Consider the following 21,082-nt stretch of genomic DNA (forward strand, 5'->3'; position numbering starts at 1 on the left):
CTTTAAAAAAAGTCGAGTTTGGTCATTAACTGTGTGAAATCCATTCTCATGTAACAATCCCACAACATAACCTAATGACCCAAATAATGATCAAATTAGAGTTTACTTCTTTAACCCATTCGCGTCATCTGATCAAAAAGACATTTAATTTGTAATACAATACGTAAAAATTATTCATCTCACAACTCTTAGGGTAAAACCCCAAAATATATATTTTGTCGTACCAATATCTGATTAAATATTTGTATCATTAATATCGCATACAATACTTTCTTGTGGGAATTTGACTTCAAGTAAATTATGGTCAAACTTAGGTCAGAATGTAACAAACTGTTAAATTCTTCATGTTCATTATTGCATATAGTTTTCGAAATAGGACCATTGAAATATTGGTAAAACTTGTATCTATCACCAACTCAATATTAGTATGTATCCATTAATTTTTCTAAATAAATATCAATGTCGGATGTGAACCAAAAACCTTTAAATCATATCGAATCAACCTCCAACAACTTTCAGACACTCCGTTTGTACGCTTTCTGCACCATTTCTTTCTCCCTTTTTATACAAACGCATTATCGATCTCCAACTTGCAGAGAAATCTAGAGAGAGAAACAAGAGAATCCATTGTTATGGGGAGAGGAAGAGTAGAGTTGAAGAGAATCGAGAACAAAATCAACAGACAAGTTACCTTCTCAAAGCGAAGAAATGGTTTGCTGAAAAAAGCTTACGAGCTTTCCGTTCTCTGTGACGCTGAAGTCGGTCTAATCATCTTCTCCAGCCGGGATAAACTCTATGAGTTCGGCAGCGTCGGGTAAGCACCTATGAACTCCGGCGATATTCTGTACGAATTTGATGAAAAAATTACCTAATTTTGTGATTCGATCTTCGAAAATGAATGTTTCGATGAAGCTTCTCTCACTAGAGAGACATCGAACGAGAGATCGACACGTATCGGAGTAATCTGATGGTACAATTCGTCATTAGACTGACCAAGGAACAGATCTAGGGTTTTTATTTTATTTTAAATACTTAAAAAAAAGCAAATGATAGTACTTTTTTTATTTTCTTTTGAATATTTTGTTTACTGGGATTAAAATTTTGTCTCTTCTGTTTGGATCATCGGATCTAATGGTTTCTTCAGTGAATTTTGATGAAATTTTTTCTGTTTTCAATCATAAATTTTCCCAAGGTAACACCAACATGAGCAGAGAAAATGAAAAGAAGCTTAAATACTTTCCTTTATAAAATCCAAATTGGAAATTGATAAATTCAACTAAAATTGCTCAAATCTTTCAATTTCTTTTTTATTTTTGTACATCATCACTCCCCATCTTCACTTCATCTTTTAACTCTTATAAACCCTACTTTCTTTATTTCTTTCTATCATACAATATATATATATATATATATATATATATATATATATATATATATATATATATATATAATAATGTAATACGACAATTTATACGATATAAAACCATATGACATGATGATGGTAGGATTTGCGACGTTTCAATAAATTAAATAATAAGAAGTTCATGGAATTTTAGTGGTTTTTTACTGGAAAAAGAAAGAATAATTCTCTTGTTACAAGTCGCATGACTGAGTTCATCGAAGCTTTTCTAAAAGCATCTTTGATTTTATTTTTGTGTTATTTTTTAAAACTACTGATATCCACAAGTACTTCCATTTCAATGTGTAGGTTTTGTCCACTGGATAATATGGTGTTAAAAAGTTTATGAATTTGATATTTTTTTTTTGTTAATTTTATCATACAAAAAAAGAATTTTAAGAGTAAATTCCTACCTAATGTTGCAACTTTAGTTTTATTTTTACGTATGCAAATTAATTTTGGTTTAATTCGTGTATTTTGTAGAGTATTTGATAGAAATTTAAGATTTATGTGTATAGTTAAGCTTTTTATATCTAACTTATACTATCATAACTATTTTTTTTTTCTCTGAATTTCGGAGTATTGTCAAACATTTTAATTTCGTCATAGCTATACTATATGTTAATCTAAAAATTGTCAAACGTTTTATAACCGGGTTATAAATATATTATCGAATTTTACCTTTGTTATCCGATGTACTTTATTCTATATAAATTTTCCAATTCAACATGACATTTCTTGAAGGAAAGGGGGTGATGTTTTATTTACAAATATGAAATTTACTTATCATGTATCTATGTTAGCAGAAAAATGAGTATAAAAAGTAATTCATCTAATTTACGAGTATTTAATTTCAAAAGTCGATTTATCAGAACTTGAATTTTTCAAATATTTTTTTCTGCATTTATTGTCCATGCATGCTTACAAAAAATAATGAAGTCCTTATTTCGGAAGCGCATTTTTTTTACCTATATACATGTAACAATATATATATATATATATATATATATATATATATATATATATATATATATATATATATATATATATATATATATATATACACACACATTATATGTGCAAAACTACATGTTACCATAAAATCTAATAGAACTCCTAGAAGCAAATGATATGATTCTATCATTTTTGGTTAAAACGAAAGAATAATTCCTTTTCTGTTCACCCTTTAGCTGCATATGCATCATACATAAGCTAACATGAACCACTTTTATTTTTCATTTTTGATGTACAAATATCACTCGGACTACAATATAATTTCTGGGTTTTACCCAGAGGATATTTAGGATGAGATTTAAATTAAAGTTAATGGGCTTGAGTTCTTTTCGATTTCTAATTTTAGAAAGAAATTGTACGCTTTCTAGCCTGCCTCTTTCTTGACATGTGTACCCATGAATTGGTTTTTAACATTTTGTCATCCAAATATTAATAAAACAAAATCTTTAATTTTATGTCAAGCTTGTTCATTATATGTTGGAATTAAATTAGTTTTATTTTCTAACTATGTACTAAATTATAATTACAACTTTCTAACGTTTTTTTTTTATCTTTCCTTTAATAGTCTAATTAATGTCCTATTTTTTCTTGAGATCAATTATATCTTTATGAATTTTTTTCCTATGGTTTAGTATTATTTATTAAAACTAAAATTCATTTTATCATATTATAGAACAATGGAGTTGCTATTTTTTTTTATTGAAACAAGGGTTTCTACTACACCTACTTTAATTACTAGTTAAGTCAAAAGACTGTTGCACACAAGGAATATCTGAATTATGTGATCATATTTTTATAAGTATAGATTTTGAAATCACAAATGTCTATAATTAATTTAGTCTAAACTAATAATTTTCTTTAATTTATCAGTGTCATGAAAACCCTTGAACGCTATCAACGTTGTTGCTTTAATCCACAAGACAGCAATAATGAACGTGATACACAGGTTTAATCTCAATCAAAACAAAAAATAGAAATTTCTTTATATTCTTAGTGTTCGTTTTTAGTTTAAATTAATAGCTGTGATTTATATACAGAGTTGGTATCAAGAGGTCTCCAAGTTAAAAGCCAAGTTCGAATCCCTCCAACGCACCCAAAGGTTCCTTAATATATACATTTTTTACCACATATTTTTCAACAAGACTTTATAAATTAATATATCATTTTTAAGTATTTTTCATTGTGTCAAACACTTTTTTTAAGACATTTACTTGGGGAAGATCTTGGACCTCTTAGTGTCAAAGAACTACATAATCTAGAAAAACAACTTGAGGGAGCTCTTACACAAGCTAGACAAAGGAAGGTAAATTTAATTTGAATTCGTTTTTAATTAATTTAAATTAAAAATATCATTTGTTTTTCTGAATTTAATTATGTACTTTTTTAAATTTATTCAGACACAGATCATGGTAGAACAAATGGAAGAGCTTCGACGCAAGGTAAAATTCATTCAAATTTAAGCATACAAAAATAAATTATATGAACGTTTTCATTGGGAGTTTTATTAATTTTAGGAACGAGAACTTGGAGACATGAACAAGCATCTAAAGATTAAGGTCTCACACGAGTTATCAACGGTACATATAATTCCATAGATCAACATAAATATTAATTAATACGATGCCGTTTATTAATTATTAGTTACAAAATTTCATAAAACCAAAATACTTATGTTAAAACAATAATTAAATAAAATGTTATATTTTTCAGTTTGACAATGAAGGACAAGGTTATAGGACACAACTTCAATGCCCATGGAACTCTCCAGGCAACAACACCACATTCCAAATGCATCCTTCTCAATCCAATGCCATGGAAATACAACAAGAACCCATCTTACAAATAGGGTATATATATATATACACTCAATTTCTCTTGTTGTAATGTACAACCTTATGATACACCTTATGATGCACCTTATGATGCACGATATGAACTTTCAATTCTTTTTAATTATATTAATGGCACAAAGTGTTGTTTCAGGACGTACAACCAGTTTGTGCATGGTGAGGGATCATCAGTTCAGAGGAACATGATTGGTGAGAGTAGTATCCATGGTTGGGTTCTTTGACCATGGCTTGTGTAAGTTCTTCTTCATCATCATCATCGTCGTCATCATCCATCTTATTTGTAATAATTTGAAAGACTTGATTGAGTGGGTAGGATGTTTTTGTGATAATTTGGAATGTTGTTGCTAACATTAACTATTACATATGAGTGTTATATTAAATATGTATGTTCGTATCTAAATCCTTACTAGATGAATATATATATATATATATATATATATATATATATATATATATATATATATATATATATATATATATATATATATATATATATATATATATATATATATATATATATATACTATTCCATGACCCTAATATTAAGTCTACATAACCTCTTATATAAAGTCATTGGCTTGAAAAAAGAAAATTCATACATATCTAACTTGAATTTATCATTCCACTTCCTTCTTGAATTTATCGAGAAACTCCTTTTGATATGTACATACCATATCAATCTTCATTAATTTCCTTAATGTTAAAAAGGTTTGTCAATCAAATAAATCTTGCTCCTAAAGGCAATGCCATGAAGTAATAGAGATTTGATTTATCCTTCCGTTTTGTTCCTCACAAATTTACTTATAGGCATTTTCACTTCCTCACTACTAATAATCGCACATAAAATTGACATTGTAGCTTAGACAACTCCCTATACGTACAGAATCATATTGATCATGGTCAAAGTCCCCTTATTATATAAAAAATCAAAATAGGTACCCACAATCTCTTAATCTCCTCACCATCCACTATTGTCATCCTTATTCTAAACTATCTTTACTTATCTTTGTTGATCTTATGCGAACGATTGTAAAGTGTGGAATATGAACATTTATGAATATTTAAGAGTAATACGGTGAATCATATGATAATGTATAGATAAAAAGAAAGCTAAGATATTACATATTTACATGTAGCACAAGTAGTGTTAGAGTGAACCCTCAATCACACTCCCTTTCTATACTATGATTAAATAATTAAGGAGGTGCACCAACTAATAGCCTTGCTTCCCTCTCTATGAGAGAAAGGAATATGCTTCTACATACAAGGAAATGTTTTAGTCTAACAATCTCTCATAATTATATAGCATTTCATGCTTCAATTATCTCTTCGTAATCCAAGGGCTTGGTTGTAGTCACACCTTTCTTGCTTCATGTTTGGCCTTTTTGTATCTATCTTGTACCAAGTCTCTCTCATCGTCCTCAATACACTCTATAAACAACTTAAAGTAAGTTGGTTTAACCTTACTCTTTGCATCTTTCCATATTATTGTAAAACTAGGTGAATATCTTTGTATTGTGTACTATATATATATATATATATATATATATATATATATATATATATATATATATATATATATATATATATATATATATAGGCCTAGGTTATTCTATTCAAACTAATTATTGTGTTATTGTATGCATAAATATAGACAATCATTTTACTTATTTTAAGAAAGTGATTAATACATATTATTGAATTAAAAATAATCGAAAAATACCATCTAATTTAACTAGAAGGGTATTTTAGTCAATTAACATAGATTTAATAAAGGAAGTTTGCATATTTTAAGGGATCATAGATTTTACTAATTTTAAAAATCTGATTTTACGAATTATTAGGTTTTTAATTCGGACATTCTGACAGAATATGTTTGAATATATTCAAAAATAAAAAAATTCTTGAACCATAAAATAATAAAAATATTCTTGAACATATTTTTCTTGTAGAATAACAAATTCTCGAACCAGCAATTGAAGAATTAAAACAAAAATTATATTAATTCTTATAGAATACATGTAACAATTGCTAAGAATTACATTTATTGTTAAAGAATAAAACTAAAAAACTTTCAAATCGGGAAAAAAACATCAAAATCTAACAAATACACTAATTCATTCTAAAAGAATAATGTTGCTAAGAGGCGTCGTTCAAATTTCGTGGTCCGTTCTTCAAGCATCAGCTTCTGTGGAAACAAATCCAATGAATAAATTAGTGAGAAAATATTCATATTCCATTACACCATAATTGGAATTCGTGATTCCATTCTGATAGAATTGGAATTCCTTCACCAATAATTATATTAATTCGGGGCATTCTAACATAATATGTTCATGTTTATCATAAAAAACATTCTTTTCTGATAGAATACTATAAACGAAGAAATACCATTCAGTTGAAGCATTTTAGCGAGCGCTTGGTGTGCATCAAAATAACTTTCAATTTCCTGTAAAAATTAGACAATTAGAACAAATTACCAATTAGCATCATTGCCTATTACTTTCATATACATACCAGATTAGGAGAAATACCACGAGCAACTGCAGATCCTCCAATTGTATATTCCAAAATCAGTACACAATTTGTTTCTCCCCTCCTTCCCTCTTCTTCTGCTTCGGTTAAGAAAACTTCCACCGGTGGTGGAGTTATTCGGTGGTCAGGAGGGCAGCAGCCTCCTTCGCATCTCCCTGAACATGCGTTGTTGCTGCTTGCCTTTATACACAACGAAATGAAAATTAAAGAAGTATCATCAGGCGTATTCGATGCCAATCAAATGCGTTCAATCCCAATACTCCATATAAAACGAAATCGAAATACTTTGGATTCAGACTTGAAATTGATTTCGACCCCAATAATCAGTAAGTTCGACTCTTCAACCCAATTCAACATAAATCGATTTCTTGACTCAAATCGAAAATTAACATCAGTCGACTTCAATGAGTTTGACTCCAATCAAACAAACAATTTCGATTTCTCAAATGTAAATCTATATCAATCATACCATTCGACTCAAACATGAACAATCAATCGAAGATTTAGACTCCAATAATCAGTCGAATTAACCAAAGTCGATTCCTGATGTGAACAATAATAGGTCAATTCGACCTCAAACTGTAGTCAAAACTGATTTTGTTGACGAATCCAATTTCGTCTTCAAGTAATCAAACAAAATCCAGTTTCAATTTCGATTTTATGATAAGAGAATTGAACCTCGATGATTTTGAATGAGCACCATCAGAGCGTGGACTGGAACGACGAGGCTTCTTCGTCTTCTTGGCGCTTTCATTGTTGATGCTTTTTTGCTTTAGTAAATCATTAATTGGATGCTCTGTGCCTCTGTTGAAATCACCTCGATAATGTCTGATCACAAATTCATAATTGACAGGCGCTTGGGTGTGAGGCCGATGGTAAGGGTGTGAGGCGATTTATGAAGGGGGATAAATTTAGGGTTAGAAAAAGTCAATTATATAAAGAGGGAATCTAGAATATAATACCATGATTACAGGGGTTATTTTTGGAAGTTATTAATCATATTACTAAATTACCATTCTTTATTTATTTAATTATTTAATTTTTTATTTAATTTTGATTGGCCCACATTTATACATACAATAACACAATAAATACTTTAAACAAATGAACCTAGCTATATATATATATATATATATATATATATATATATATATATATATATATATATATTATAAAAAATAATTACGTTGTCAAGAATTATGAAATAATAATTTTCTATTACTGGTTTGATATAAAATATTTTAAATATACAATAAGATAAAAATATAAACCTACATCATATCAATTGTGTCTATGGGGGATATGCATAAAAAAATAATTTAAAGTTTTCATGTGTTAGTATTTTTTTATTATTATTAAAACTCATTAGTTTAGATATATATTTTATACTCATATCATCTCAATAGTTTTTATTGCAAGTTTATGTAAATAAAACTAAATATATCTTTTGAATATATATTATTTTTAACAATTGTTACTATTAATTAATTTAAAAACATATTTTGGTCATTTTTTTTTGGTATCGATCAATGATTATTATTTGAAATATAAACCATTGTTTAGGAAATAACTTAATGTAGTTTTTACTGTTATCTTTTTAACTATTTTTATCACTAATGCACTTAAGAACTATCACTTTGGAAAAAAAATTATTTCTTGTAAATGATAGTTTTGTGTTAACCTTTTAGTTATATTTTCATTTAGGTTTACATTTAACTTTATATTTAAATTTACATAACTATTCAAAAATTAGTATTTCTATATATTTTTAAGTTTATTTGAAATCGATCAATAATTTATAGGTAATTTTTATGTTGAAAATTAAATATTTAGAACTAAATTTAAAATTACAAAATAATTATGTGTATTTAAAATGAAATTAATGATAGTTAGTTAGTTGGAAGTTTAATAGTTATGTATGTTTCTAGTCACTATGTTATAAAAACAATAATATTAAGTATATTTTATGTGAAAATTAAAGAGTGAACACTAACTTTAAAATTATAAATAAAAATAATATACTAAAATCAAATTATAATAGTAAATTAGTTGGAAGTTGATGAGTTGTGTAAGTTTTAAATCATAACGATGCAAGAATGAGACATATCCTGAAACATATTAATGTAGATGACCTTAATTACAAGATAGCATATACGTATAGATACAGATAATATAAGAACCATAGTAGTATAAAGCATCTTGTTTTATTCATAACTTCATTAATAGAAGTAAAAACACATCAATTTGTTAAATGTACTATTTGTAAAATATAAAGAATATGCAAGCATACAGTTCTTTGTTGATTGGTTCACAAGAGCATACAGTTCTTTGTTGATTGGTTCACAAGAGCATACAATATTCAGTAACTATCACTAAACTAAATACTACCCTATTATATAAACATCAAAAATTATAACAACCCACAAGATCCTAATTAATCACACTTCTTCTTCTTATGTTTATCTTCATTTTAAATCATTCTTATATTGTCTTAATGTTTATATATTATGTTTTTAAGTATGTGTATATTCACATATACGTTTCTTCCAAAGTCAACCATCATTTTCTTTGCTACAAATAAGGATACCAAAAACATCTTAAGAATTAATCAGCCTGGTCAATCTATAAAGATGTTTGGGATTGATGATTCTAGAATGTTTAAGTAATCATGCATAACGGAATCGAACTAATAGTTTAAACTTTATTTTATCTCTAATTGCCATGGGTCCAATTACAACAAACATAAATCAACAATCATCACTGATGGTGTTACAATGATAATTTTAAATACATAGTGATTATTTCGTGTTAGAGAATGGTTACCAAGAACTGGCAACCTCTGCGATGATCTATACAGTCTATTAATAAGAGCAACTAGATTAACCAATAGATCAAAACTGATTTACCTTGCTTGTTGCTAGAGTTTGACGAATAGAAGAGGATTGTCAAAAGCAATTGACAATGCCTCGAGTAAAGGATTGGAGGAATAACTTGGTTTTAACTATATAGGCTTGTTATTAAGTTATGACTTAGTAAGCTCCCTTGAATACTTATTTTGTGGTCTTCTCAAACTTGTTTACTTACCATATAAATAACAAACCTAAACCCATGATTAATTAATTAATTAATTGGCATTTTGTTGAATAACACATTCTATTTAAATTTAGGGTTATCACTGGTTTTGGAAAACCAACTATTTAAAAGAGAAATATGCATAAAAGTCCAGATATTTTGGTTTTATTGACAAAAAAGTCACCCTTGATATATATATATATATATATATATATATATATATATATATATATATATATATATATATATGCAATTTAGCCACTATTACTTGCAATTTCACTTTATTTTCAGGTTACCACAAACAATAACATGTTTCGATGGTTAAATTGTAAATAAAATATCAAAGGTGAAACAACCACTACAATTAGTTTAATTTTTAATATATGATAATAAATAAATATAATTTTTAATTATACTTATGTTTAATAAAATATAAAAGCCGATTAAAATATAAAAAAATATATTGTTATTAAATGTCTTGTCAGTTTTTGATGATGGAGCTAAATAAAAATTTGATACGAAATCCATCTACATATCAAGTACTTGATTGAAAAATCTTCATGTTTGTTGGTGTGTATCAAAAACACGATTAAAAGAGAGATAATATGCAGATAATTTTTTTTTTATCAGCTGCATAAATAGGTTTTTAAATAATTATAAAACTAGTGTTGACATTATTTACCATTATGAAAATCCAAGAGAGAAAGGAGAACGTATAGTGTTTGTTGTTTGAATTTTTAAAATCGTAAGCATATTGATATCAATGTGGTATATTGTAATCTATATTCTATATAAATTATGAATACATCTAGGAGAGTGTCGCAAGAATAGAGCTTCTATGTCATGCAGACATTCTTTAAGTTAAGAGAAACACTTTTTAAAAAAGAACTTATTGACTTAATGAGTTTTCCCATATAAAAATAAATCCATACACTTTTTTAAAAAACTCATTTTTTCTCTCCACCACAAGTCAACAATTCATTTTGTCTAAAAGTCATTTTACGTTCAAAATGAAATCTCAAATACCCTTTTAATCTTAAAATATATATGACTTGAAGTTAAAAATTATTATGCATTGAAAAAAATACCTAGATTTGGGCCTATTAACAAAAAATCACTCTTGATATTTTGTATACAATTTAGGGTTATTTCCATAAAAGATCCTAAATTTTGATTTTTTTTCTTTTTAGACCTAAAACTTTTTTCTTTTCTGAAAAAGACCCAACTTTTACTTATTACTTGTTATTTTAGACCCTTACCAAAAGGGAAATCAAGTATTTTCATTTCATAAAAAACCCTACATTTTGTACTTTTTTTCAGTTTAGACCTAAAATGTTTTTTTTTACTTCAAAATAAACCTTTAACACTAGTTGTATAAGGTACTTAACTACACCGATTTAATGAAGCTTAACTTCGTTCATGCATAAAAACGTGATTATATCCTTTCAAATTAAAATGAAATCCTAAATTTTATTTTGGTAATTATTATGATTATCCTTAATATTCAATACCAGTGATATACAAACACCATGTATTGATCTAAACACCATGTATACACAAGATAGATTAATAAAATGACGTAGTAGGCCAACTATTCAATTTTATTTTCTCTACAACAAAATTTCATAGTTTTGTCAGTTTTGCTCATTCACCACATTCCAACCATTGTTACTAATGTCAACCATACTATTTTGATATTTAAGTGTGCGTTATCATTCTTGTTATTTGGATTTTCAACTTATGTTCAAACGGTTTCATTCCCAAAATATAGTTTTATGTATTCATATGTGATGTTAACATTTTTTAAGAAAGTCTTAAACTTGAATCCCATATATCTAAACAAAACTAATACAATGTTTAGGATTAATATTTTTATGTATTTATTTGATATAATTATAACATATTATTTAATAATGGGCTAATGCTATAAAATATTCTATGACTTTGGTTTAGGAGTATGATAGTGACTTTGTTTGTTAACTGTTCAAAAAATTGATTAAAAATCCGTCCAAAAAAATAATATAGAAAAGTAAGAGAGGGAAATATGTCCAAACTCACCAAATACTATAATAGAAAAACTAAAAAATTATTTTGTATACAGTTTGTTAAATTATATAGTATTTTTTTTCTACAAATAAAAAAAATTGTTATTATGCTAAAAGATTATTCTTAGCCATGTATTATCCATGTTACCAAAAAATATCAAATTAACATCAAACTTTTTATTATCAGTAATAATAACATTTTCTATGAACAATATATCATGTTTAATGATATAATATATATCCAAGATAAAGATTAAGTATATCTTTTAGACAAAAATAAAATCTTACAATTCTTTTAGGTTATATTTGCTCAAAAGATAATAGATTAGATAAAAAAAACTTAGTGTATACATGTATACTTTCTTTTTCGGTGTAGTCAACAACTACCCTATATCTTTGGTCTTGAAGATTATAATCAATTTTAAAATTGAGTTTATTTTGAAAAAAAAAACATTTTAGGTCTAAAATTGAAACAACTACAAAATATGGGGTCTTTTATGAAACAAAAATACCTAATTTACCTATTGGTGACCTGCTAGGTTTGAAATAACAAGTAACACATAAAAGTTGGGTATTTTTCAGAAAAGAAAAAAGTTTAAGGTTTAAAAAGAAAACAAGTCAGAATATAAAGTCTTTTATGGAAATAACCCTACAATTTAAGTATCAAAACATGTTATTGTGTGCGGTAACCTGAAAATTGAGCTAAATTACATGTAATACCCGGTTCCAATGGTTAAGATGCAAAAAAAAAATGTGACTTTTTTTTTTCAATAGAGCCAAATTATAAAGACTTTTATACATATTTTCGTATTTAAAATGTCTTAAAGTTCAACAAACTATGTAGTTTAAGAAGGTAATCTACTTTGGTTGTCTGTTTTTTATCTACTATATCAGGTATTTAGGTCATTTATAAAATGTCTTAAATTTTCTTAATAAATGGATTTTTTTAAACTTTTTAGATTTTTTTTCAAAACATTTTTATATAACCCTTTTAACAAATATTTACAACTTTTTAAATATAGTTTGTTTATTGTGTTTATTTATTTTTTTTCATAATTTTTTACAACGTGTTTATACGTATGCAAATATCTTACTACGTATTTTACAATTTTTTTCATAACATTTTTACAACAGCTTTAAATGTAGCATTGCTGTCACACAAATATCTTATTACGTTTTATAATCCATAAGGAAAATTTAAATTAGAATCTCCATAAAAACAGATATCTAAAACGTAAGAACAAGGTAAGGTCATCGCCTATGCCTCACGGCAGCTAAAGACACACGAGGTCAACTACACCACGCATGATCTTGAGTTAGGAGCAGTGGTGTTTGCTCTGAAGATCTGGAGACACTACCTGTATGGTACAAAAAACACTATCTTTACAGACCACAAAAGCCTCCAACATATATTCGACCAGAAGGAGCTCAACATGAGACAACAACGGTGGGTCGAGCTACTCAGTGATTACGAATGCGAAATTCGTTATCATCCGGGTAAAGCCAACGTAGTAGCTGACGCCTTAAGTCGGACAGAATACTCTGGTCGTAGAGTCAAATCATTGACTATGACTATCCATTCACATTTGTCCACACAAATTAAGGGGGCTCAGCTAGAAGCCTTGAAACCTGAAAATGTGGCAGGTAAATCCCATAACTATTATTGATATGTATTCGACCCGAGTCAAGGGTGGCGGAGACTTATATCTCATGGATCGGATCTGGACACCGAAACACGATGGATTCAGAGACTTAGTCATGACCGAAGCACACAACACTCGATATTCCGTCCACCCAGGTTCAGATAAGATGTATATGTTGGATTAGGTGTCTAAGCCCATAACTATTATTGGTATGTATTCGACCCGAGAGTAGCATGGTCCATTTGAGTTGCATATTATCAGGATAATTTGTTAGGATGGACTTTCAAGAGAAGAGGTTATATATGATTTATTAATATATTATAAGTTCTAATATATTAATATGAAATCATATGTTTTAATTAGTATTGATCAAGAATTAATTTGAAATTAATTTAGTGATCAAAAGAGACTAATTAAAACTATGGGGACTAATATTGGTAACTAGTTATATTTATATGTGTTGGGCTTATGATCCATGTTGGACCAAGTTTATGTATTGATACATAAAGAGTTGGGTCACATGAACCATGGATCATAAGATCCATGGATATGGGTTTGGGTTATACCCATGACTCTTAGAATTCAACACATATAAATACATATGTTGTGACCTAAAACCGCCACCCCTAGTGTGGGTGCATGTTCTTGGAGTTCATGAAGGTTTTAGAGTGCATGGAGATTCTCTCTCAAGTCCTACCTTTGTCCTTGATGTGTTGTGACTTCATTTAAGGCTTCCACACTATTGGGGCTAATCTCTTAAGGCCAAATACATCAAGACTTCCAGCCACACAAAAGGTATGTTACTCTATCTAGTATTTTATGTAGTTTGTATGACAAATGCATGCTAGCTATAGGATCAATACATTGGAAACCATTTGCATGTATAATTAGTGAAAACATAGATCCAAGGTATTTAGGGTTGTATGTGCACCATAGGATGTTGTATTATACCAAAACCCAACAGTGGTATCAGAGCCTAGGCTTGTTTTCAATTATACTTGATGCAAAGCGCTGAAAAATGCTGAAAAAATCGATTTTCAAGTTGTCTAGGCACTGGACTCGCCGAGTCCACTGATGGACTCACCGAGTCCATGAGGAAACTCATCCTACTCGTCGAGTAGGTTCATACACTCGACGAGTGGGACCCCCTGACAGCATATTTTCGACTTTTAAGGCTGGAATTGGACTAGAATCATTACCCTAAGCTGTTTTTGAACCTATAAACCTGTTTTTGATGTGGTAATGTTCATTCTAATCCAATTTCAAAGATAATTGTCAATAGATTCATGTTTTGTATTAGTTTAAGGATTAGGCTAATTACATGAAAAAGTTTGATTTGAATTATCTTGTTCTTATGAGTTGCTTAGATTAATAGGAAAGTTATGTGAAATTGTTGTTTTCAATCCAAATTAATCTAAGAGTTGGTTCTAAAATGTGTTTTTGTAACTTGTCCTCAAGTTATATGAAAAGTCACATTTAAGATTCATAAAACTCATAAAGATTTCCATAAGTTATGAAAAATGGAGAGTCTCATTTTTTAATTGTTTTAAAGTCATTCATAACTTGTCCTCAAGTTATGGAACTTGAAGAGTTTTTTGAATTAAAACTACTTTAAACACATAAGTTATGGAATTGAATAGTTTTGAATAGTTTCAAAACTTGCCCTCAAGTTTTGGAATTTGTAAAGTTCCCCCCCCCCCCATGAATACTTTAATTCCAAATTAAGCCCTTAGAGTTTTAAAAGTTAAAATTCAACCCTTATACTATTATAATATTAATAGTTAATAGTTAATAGTTATATATATATATATATATATATATATATATATATATATATATATATATGTATAAGAACAAAGTTAGTCTTACCGTTAGTAGGCATCATTCACGAAGCCGGTCTATAAGGGGGGTATAAGGTTACTGCCTATAAAATGGCAGTTTAATGGGTGTCCACTCTCACACACCGCTTCCTTGACTGGTGGAGGATCGTTAGCCGAACGGGTTTGACAGGACTATAATTCTCCCTTCATTAAAAATATTAATGATAAATACTAAGTAACCAAACACTTATAAATTCTCAATCTTAGTTACTTAGGAAAATGTGAATTTGGTGCTAACCCATGAAATTTACACTTTGTACCTTACCAAGTCGTTAGTGGAGCGTTTGTGGTTAACCGGCACACTAACATGGACTAGTAAGAGTGGCGAAGGGTAACTTAATGTTTATCATAGATCGGTGGAGCGTGTGTGGTTAACCGGCACATCGGTTAGGTGATAATATTAAGGGTACCAAGTGAATTTGCATGGTTATTCACACCTTGTTTTGTGGTCCTCGGCATCCCAGTCAAAAAATTTGAGAGGGAACAATCGAGATTGAAACATGTCATTGAAAAGTTCAATGAATCTCAAAAAGATCTAGGAGTTTCAAAACCAAATAAAACCTAATAAATTATTTCGTTTTTCATGGTGGAAATTGGTGAATCGTCATTCGCCTACCTTAAAATATTTTATAGCCTGGATTACGGCATCCCTCTTCCAAGTTATAAAATATTGTGTTGGGTCCTAGCCTTAATATTTCATATTGGGTGTTATATTAAGGACTTTAGATCAACTATCTTGAATATCTCCCAAAAGATGTCTAGTTCAGATATTCATGATCTTCCCAAATCTCTTGGAACTTCACTTCCTCCACCTCCTCCAATTATTCCCCCTAACCGACAAGTTCAAGGTCACTCAAGCCCTATTGGAAAGCAAGGTCTATGTGGGATCGCATCTAGGAGATGAAGTCACACATTGACAAGCCGGGAGAGTTGGGTGTCAAAGTCCTAAGAAAGTTGGATGTTCAATCACTTTCTAAGTCACATAGTGAGTTCCTTTAGGACTACTATGAAACAGACCATCACATGACCCTTAATGATCTTACCTATTTGCTTGGTGCTGCTGAATCAGCAATGATTTGGAGCGCTGGTAAAGCAAATTTGATTAGAAGATCAACTTCCCAAGCCTTCAATGGACATTGACAATGGTAACATTGGATACCCAGTAAAAGCTTTCTCTTCCCAATGGAAAGGAATCGGCCATAGTCAACTCGGTTGACCAAATGGTAAAGAGAATGGCTAAGTCTGAGATAGTCCTACCAAAGGGTCCACATGTGTCTATTGCCAAAGGAAGGGGAATTGATTGCGAAGCTGCCTATTTACCTAAAAGATCATAAGGTTGATCAAGTCAAGAAGTTTGACCCTATTTCAGGTAAAGTCCACTATCTAACTCTGTTAAGTTTCTATTCTGAGATTCTTATTACATGATGTGACTGGGTCACATGTTGATGTTTTAAGGATCAAAGAAAAGTGAAGAAACTTAAAGGAAGTATATGCTGATTCTGATCGCGAAGATGGATCTCGATCGCATGGTTCAGTGATCAGAATTTTGAGCTGTTACTTAAAGAGTTGTGATAGATTGCTTAGGAATACATAACAACATAGTTTTTCACATGCATTTGCATTGTAAGGATAAGTTTTTTTGCAAAGTTTTAAAATAAAAGAAAAAGTTTTAATTTTATTTATTTTAAATATCCTTACAATGGCATTTGTGAAAATTTGTTGTTTATATGATTCCATTGATAGCAATATTGGAAAATTGGATTTGATTCTTTCGTTTGTGGTAGTGTCACAATTTACCAAATGAGGAAAGATTCTCATCACCCAAGTTTCAGTTGGATAGAAACTTGGAATCATGCAACTTGTATTGTATGATAAATGATAATTTTCATCTTTGGGAAATTAAGACTAATTCCTTGATCACATGTATATGTGAGTCAAGTGAAGGATTAGGGGATCGGGTACACTTGAGTGTGCGCTGGTCAGGTCCACCACAAAGAACGATAAAACTATTCGTCATGATTTACTAAAGTTTAGTAAATATGGTTATGCTTACAAGTTTAAGTGTAATTCTGAAACATTGGAAAAGTTTCAATGTAAGGCAGAACGGATGAGAAGAATCAAATTAGGCAGAAAGATAAAAGTTTCTCCAATCTAAAAAGATGGGAGAGTACTTGAGTGTGTTGTTTTATGATTATCTTAGTGATTATGAAACCATATCACAATTGATTCTCTAAGGACATCTTAGTGCATTTGTTTGGCTAAGAAGAGGAATCTTGAATTGTTGAAATGGTTATGAAGATGAATCATACTTCGTTCCAAAACAATTCTTAGAGTGATGCTCCAAGATTGTAACTTGAGTGACATAATCTTTAGAAGGTTTATAACACTTTTCAAATGTAGAATAAGATGTTTCTTATTATTATACATTTGAAGTTGGTAAGTTGTGATGTCTTGGATAAGACAAAGACCAACTGAGATCAATTGTGTGAAGTGTTTGCCTTGATAAGAATCCACACTATCCCTTGAATATTTGTTTGTCAAGGAATGGTTCTTGGCAAGAGAATCTTATATGTCAAGAGGAAAGTGGGAGTCTAAAAGATCCTGAAAGACTTTCAAAATCTAATCAAGAATAAAACATGTAGTTTATCACTAGCACACGACTTGAGGTTTATAACCTATCGTGTTGACATATTCCTATTTATGTGCCCATTCCAGTTAAAGTTGGTTTTGCATTGGTTGCATAACAACTTGGAAGCAATGGCAGGCCCTTGTGTTGCCAAGTGGCAAGAAATTAAGATTGCACAAGTTTAGTCCATATGAGTTTTGATTTGTCACTAACCTTGTCTTGTGATTATGGTTATGACAAATTCATATGGATAGGAACACATATACCATTAAATAAAATCTAAGTGTCATAAGGTTTCTCTCCGATTCATGAAAATGATGGTGAGGAAATGCTTTCACCAAGTCGATTTTAAGTAGATAGCAATTGTGATATTTGCATTCTCAAAGTCGTTTGTGGAGCGCGTGTGGGTAACCGACACGCTAACATGGACTTGTGAGAAACGGTAAAGGTCTAAACAAGTGAGACTGTGATTACGACATCCCTTTTCATAGTTCTGAAATTGTCTAGACACACACGTGTGCTATCTAAGGAAAGGTGTATGATTTTAATAAAGTTTTATCAAAGCATCTTGTATCAGAAGTCTGAACTTTGGTAAGAAAGTCAATAAAGTATTGATTTCTAGAAGTCCAACTGATTTCTGGATACATGTCAAAGCTAGTGGGAGCATGAGTGTTATGCTAATAATCATCATGTTAGTGGGAGCATGATAATTATGATAAATGTAGCAAGTTAGCAATGTTAATTATAGAAAACAAAAGTTTCAATTCGTGAAGTTGCAGGGGTTGAAAAAGGTTGTTTTGCTATAATTAAGGGAGAGGAAATTATACTTCATTTCAAATTCTAAATAGCTTAGATTGTGAGATTTTGATCGAATTTAGTCATGATTACATTATTTGCGTTCTAAAATTCGATTATGATTACGACATCCCTTTTCATAATCTGAATTATGAGAACATGGCAAATAGAAATAGAAATATTATAGCAAAAAGACTGGTCTAGTATCATTTCTTTATGTGAGAGATCATGAATTGTGTCCCATATGCTTCGGATATAGGATCGATTGCATGTGCTATAATATTCATCCTTTCTAAATTTTCCAAATGCTCAGGGCATTAAGAAGGGAAAAGTCTAGAGTTGGATATGACTAAAATGATTAAGCAATTGTCGAGGACAATCTAAGGTTTAACAAAGATTGGTTGCTCATGGAAAGTTGGAAGTATATTGTTAATTTTGGTAGGACCATATTAACATATTCTGAAAAGAGGCAACTCTTGTTCAGAAGTGATAGTCAAAATGGGAATCTGGAAAGGTTTCCATAGGTGGAAGTTGTTCTTCAAATCTGTGTAAGATTAGAAAGCTTAATGCAAGAAGGATGTTCAAAGTAATGTACCTTGAATTTGAGACTTTGTTCCATGGAATTGATCTCCAGTGGAATACTCTGTAATGTTTGTTGACAAGTCTTTGTGACTTTGTGCATAATCATTACGAGAGAATCAATGCATATAAGTTTAGAATCTAACAGATTTCGGTAAATGGCAGGAATTTGGAATTCTTACAATGAGGATTTGGGATTGTGAAATGAGAATCATTGGAATTATGTTCAATCGATCTATTTCACAAAGTAAAAAGATCATAGACAAACTTAGTATGCATACTTGGTGTATGGCATAACTAATGTTTGGATAAACATAGTGTGCATGCTTGGAACATGGCATGACTATTGTTTTGATTCAAGTATAAAGTTGCTTATTTGAAAAATTATACAATGAATAATAAGTAATCAATATGGTGTTTAAATAAAAGGTATTTTATTTACACTCAAAGGTGCTTGGGACCATAGAGTGATTAGTATTATTCTTGTGTTTCACTTTGCATGTTTTGACTTCCAGAATAACTAGGTTATTCTTTCCGAATGACTAAGTTGTTCAAATTCTCCACAGTCGGTCATATGTTGGAAGTAGGTATGAATCAAGACTGTCATGAACTTGTTGTAGATGTCTAAGATGTTGGACATAACAAAGAGTTGCTACAACATTCATGAGTGCTCATAAGTTATGAGTATTGGATTAAACCCACGCTCATTTGACTCACTTCATGGATTTTATCACGAGTGATCATGAGACGATAATATCTTATATTCTTCAAACCTAGAGATATGAGTTGTTGACTATGAGTTGGTTGTACATTGATTGTACGAAAATGCATCAGTAACTTGATGTTATAAAACGTGCCTTTGTGTATGATTCAACAAGTAGTTAGTACAAGCATATGAGTCGAACTTTATCCATTCCTTTTACCCTTGGAGGGATAAAAGCGATATCTGTGGGCCCCTCGATGATTTAGTGATGACAAACGTAAGTGCGCGGCCGGACTTGGACTGATTTGATTTGTTCAATTAGTCAGTCGTCATAAATCGGAAATCGGGAAACAACAGATGGACAGAGAGAATGATTATAATCCATGTCTCAGTCTATATGATATCTAGAATGGAGGAATATATGATCCCATATCTAATGGATGCGTCATTGATTTGTTTAGAGTTCGACAGCGGCTTAAAGAGCTACGATTGCTAGTCGGGTTTTGGAGTCATACACAATAATACTTTTAGACTTATCCAAGTGGGAGACTGTTGGATTAGGTGTCTAAGCCCATAACTATTATTGGTATGTATTCGACCCGAGAGTAGCATGGTCCATTTGGGTTGCATATCATCAGGACAATTTGTTAGGATGGACTTTTAAGAGAAGAGGTTATATATGATTTATTCATATATTATAAGTTCTAATATATTAATATGAAATCATATGTTTTAATTAGTATTGATCAAGAATTAATTTGAATTTAATTTAGCGATCAAAAGAGACTAATTAAAACTATGGGGACTAATTATGGTAATTAGTTATATTTATATGTGTTGGGCTTATGATCCATGTTGGAACAAGTTTATGTATGGATACATAAAGAGTTGGGTCACATGAACCATGGATCATAAGACCCATGGATATGGGTTTGGGTTAT

General features: G+C 29.9%; 1 protein-coding gene across 1 annotated transcript; it reads left to right on the forward strand.

The window, feature by feature from the left end:
- Positions 1 to 424: 424 nt before the first annotated feature.
- Positions 425 to 4,663, forward strand: LOC145167804 (agamous-like MADS-box protein MADS3). The gene is made up of 9 exons (XM_079087049.1): positions 425 to 530; positions 597 to 814; positions 3,284 to 3,359; positions 3,451 to 3,512; positions 3,617 to 3,716; positions 3,811 to 3,852; positions 3,928 to 3,990; positions 4,124 to 4,260; positions 4,397 to 4,663. Exons 2-9 carry the CDS (start codon positions 633 to 635, stop codon positions 4,482 to 4,484), a joined length of 750 nt encoding a protein of 249 aa, XP_078943175.1. The 5' UTR covers positions 425 to 530; positions 597 to 632; the 3' UTR covers positions 4,485 to 4,663.
- Positions 4,664 to 21,082: the final 16,419 nt, after the last annotated feature.

Source organism: Lactuca virosa, chromosome 3 (genome assembly GCF_052849685.1).
Source record: "Lactuca virosa cultivar CGN04683 chromosome 3, Lactuca_virosa_CGN04683_v6, whole genome shotgun sequence".
NCBI classification, from domain to species: Eukaryota; Viridiplantae; Streptophyta; class Magnoliopsida; order Asterales; family Asteraceae; genus Lactuca; species Lactuca virosa.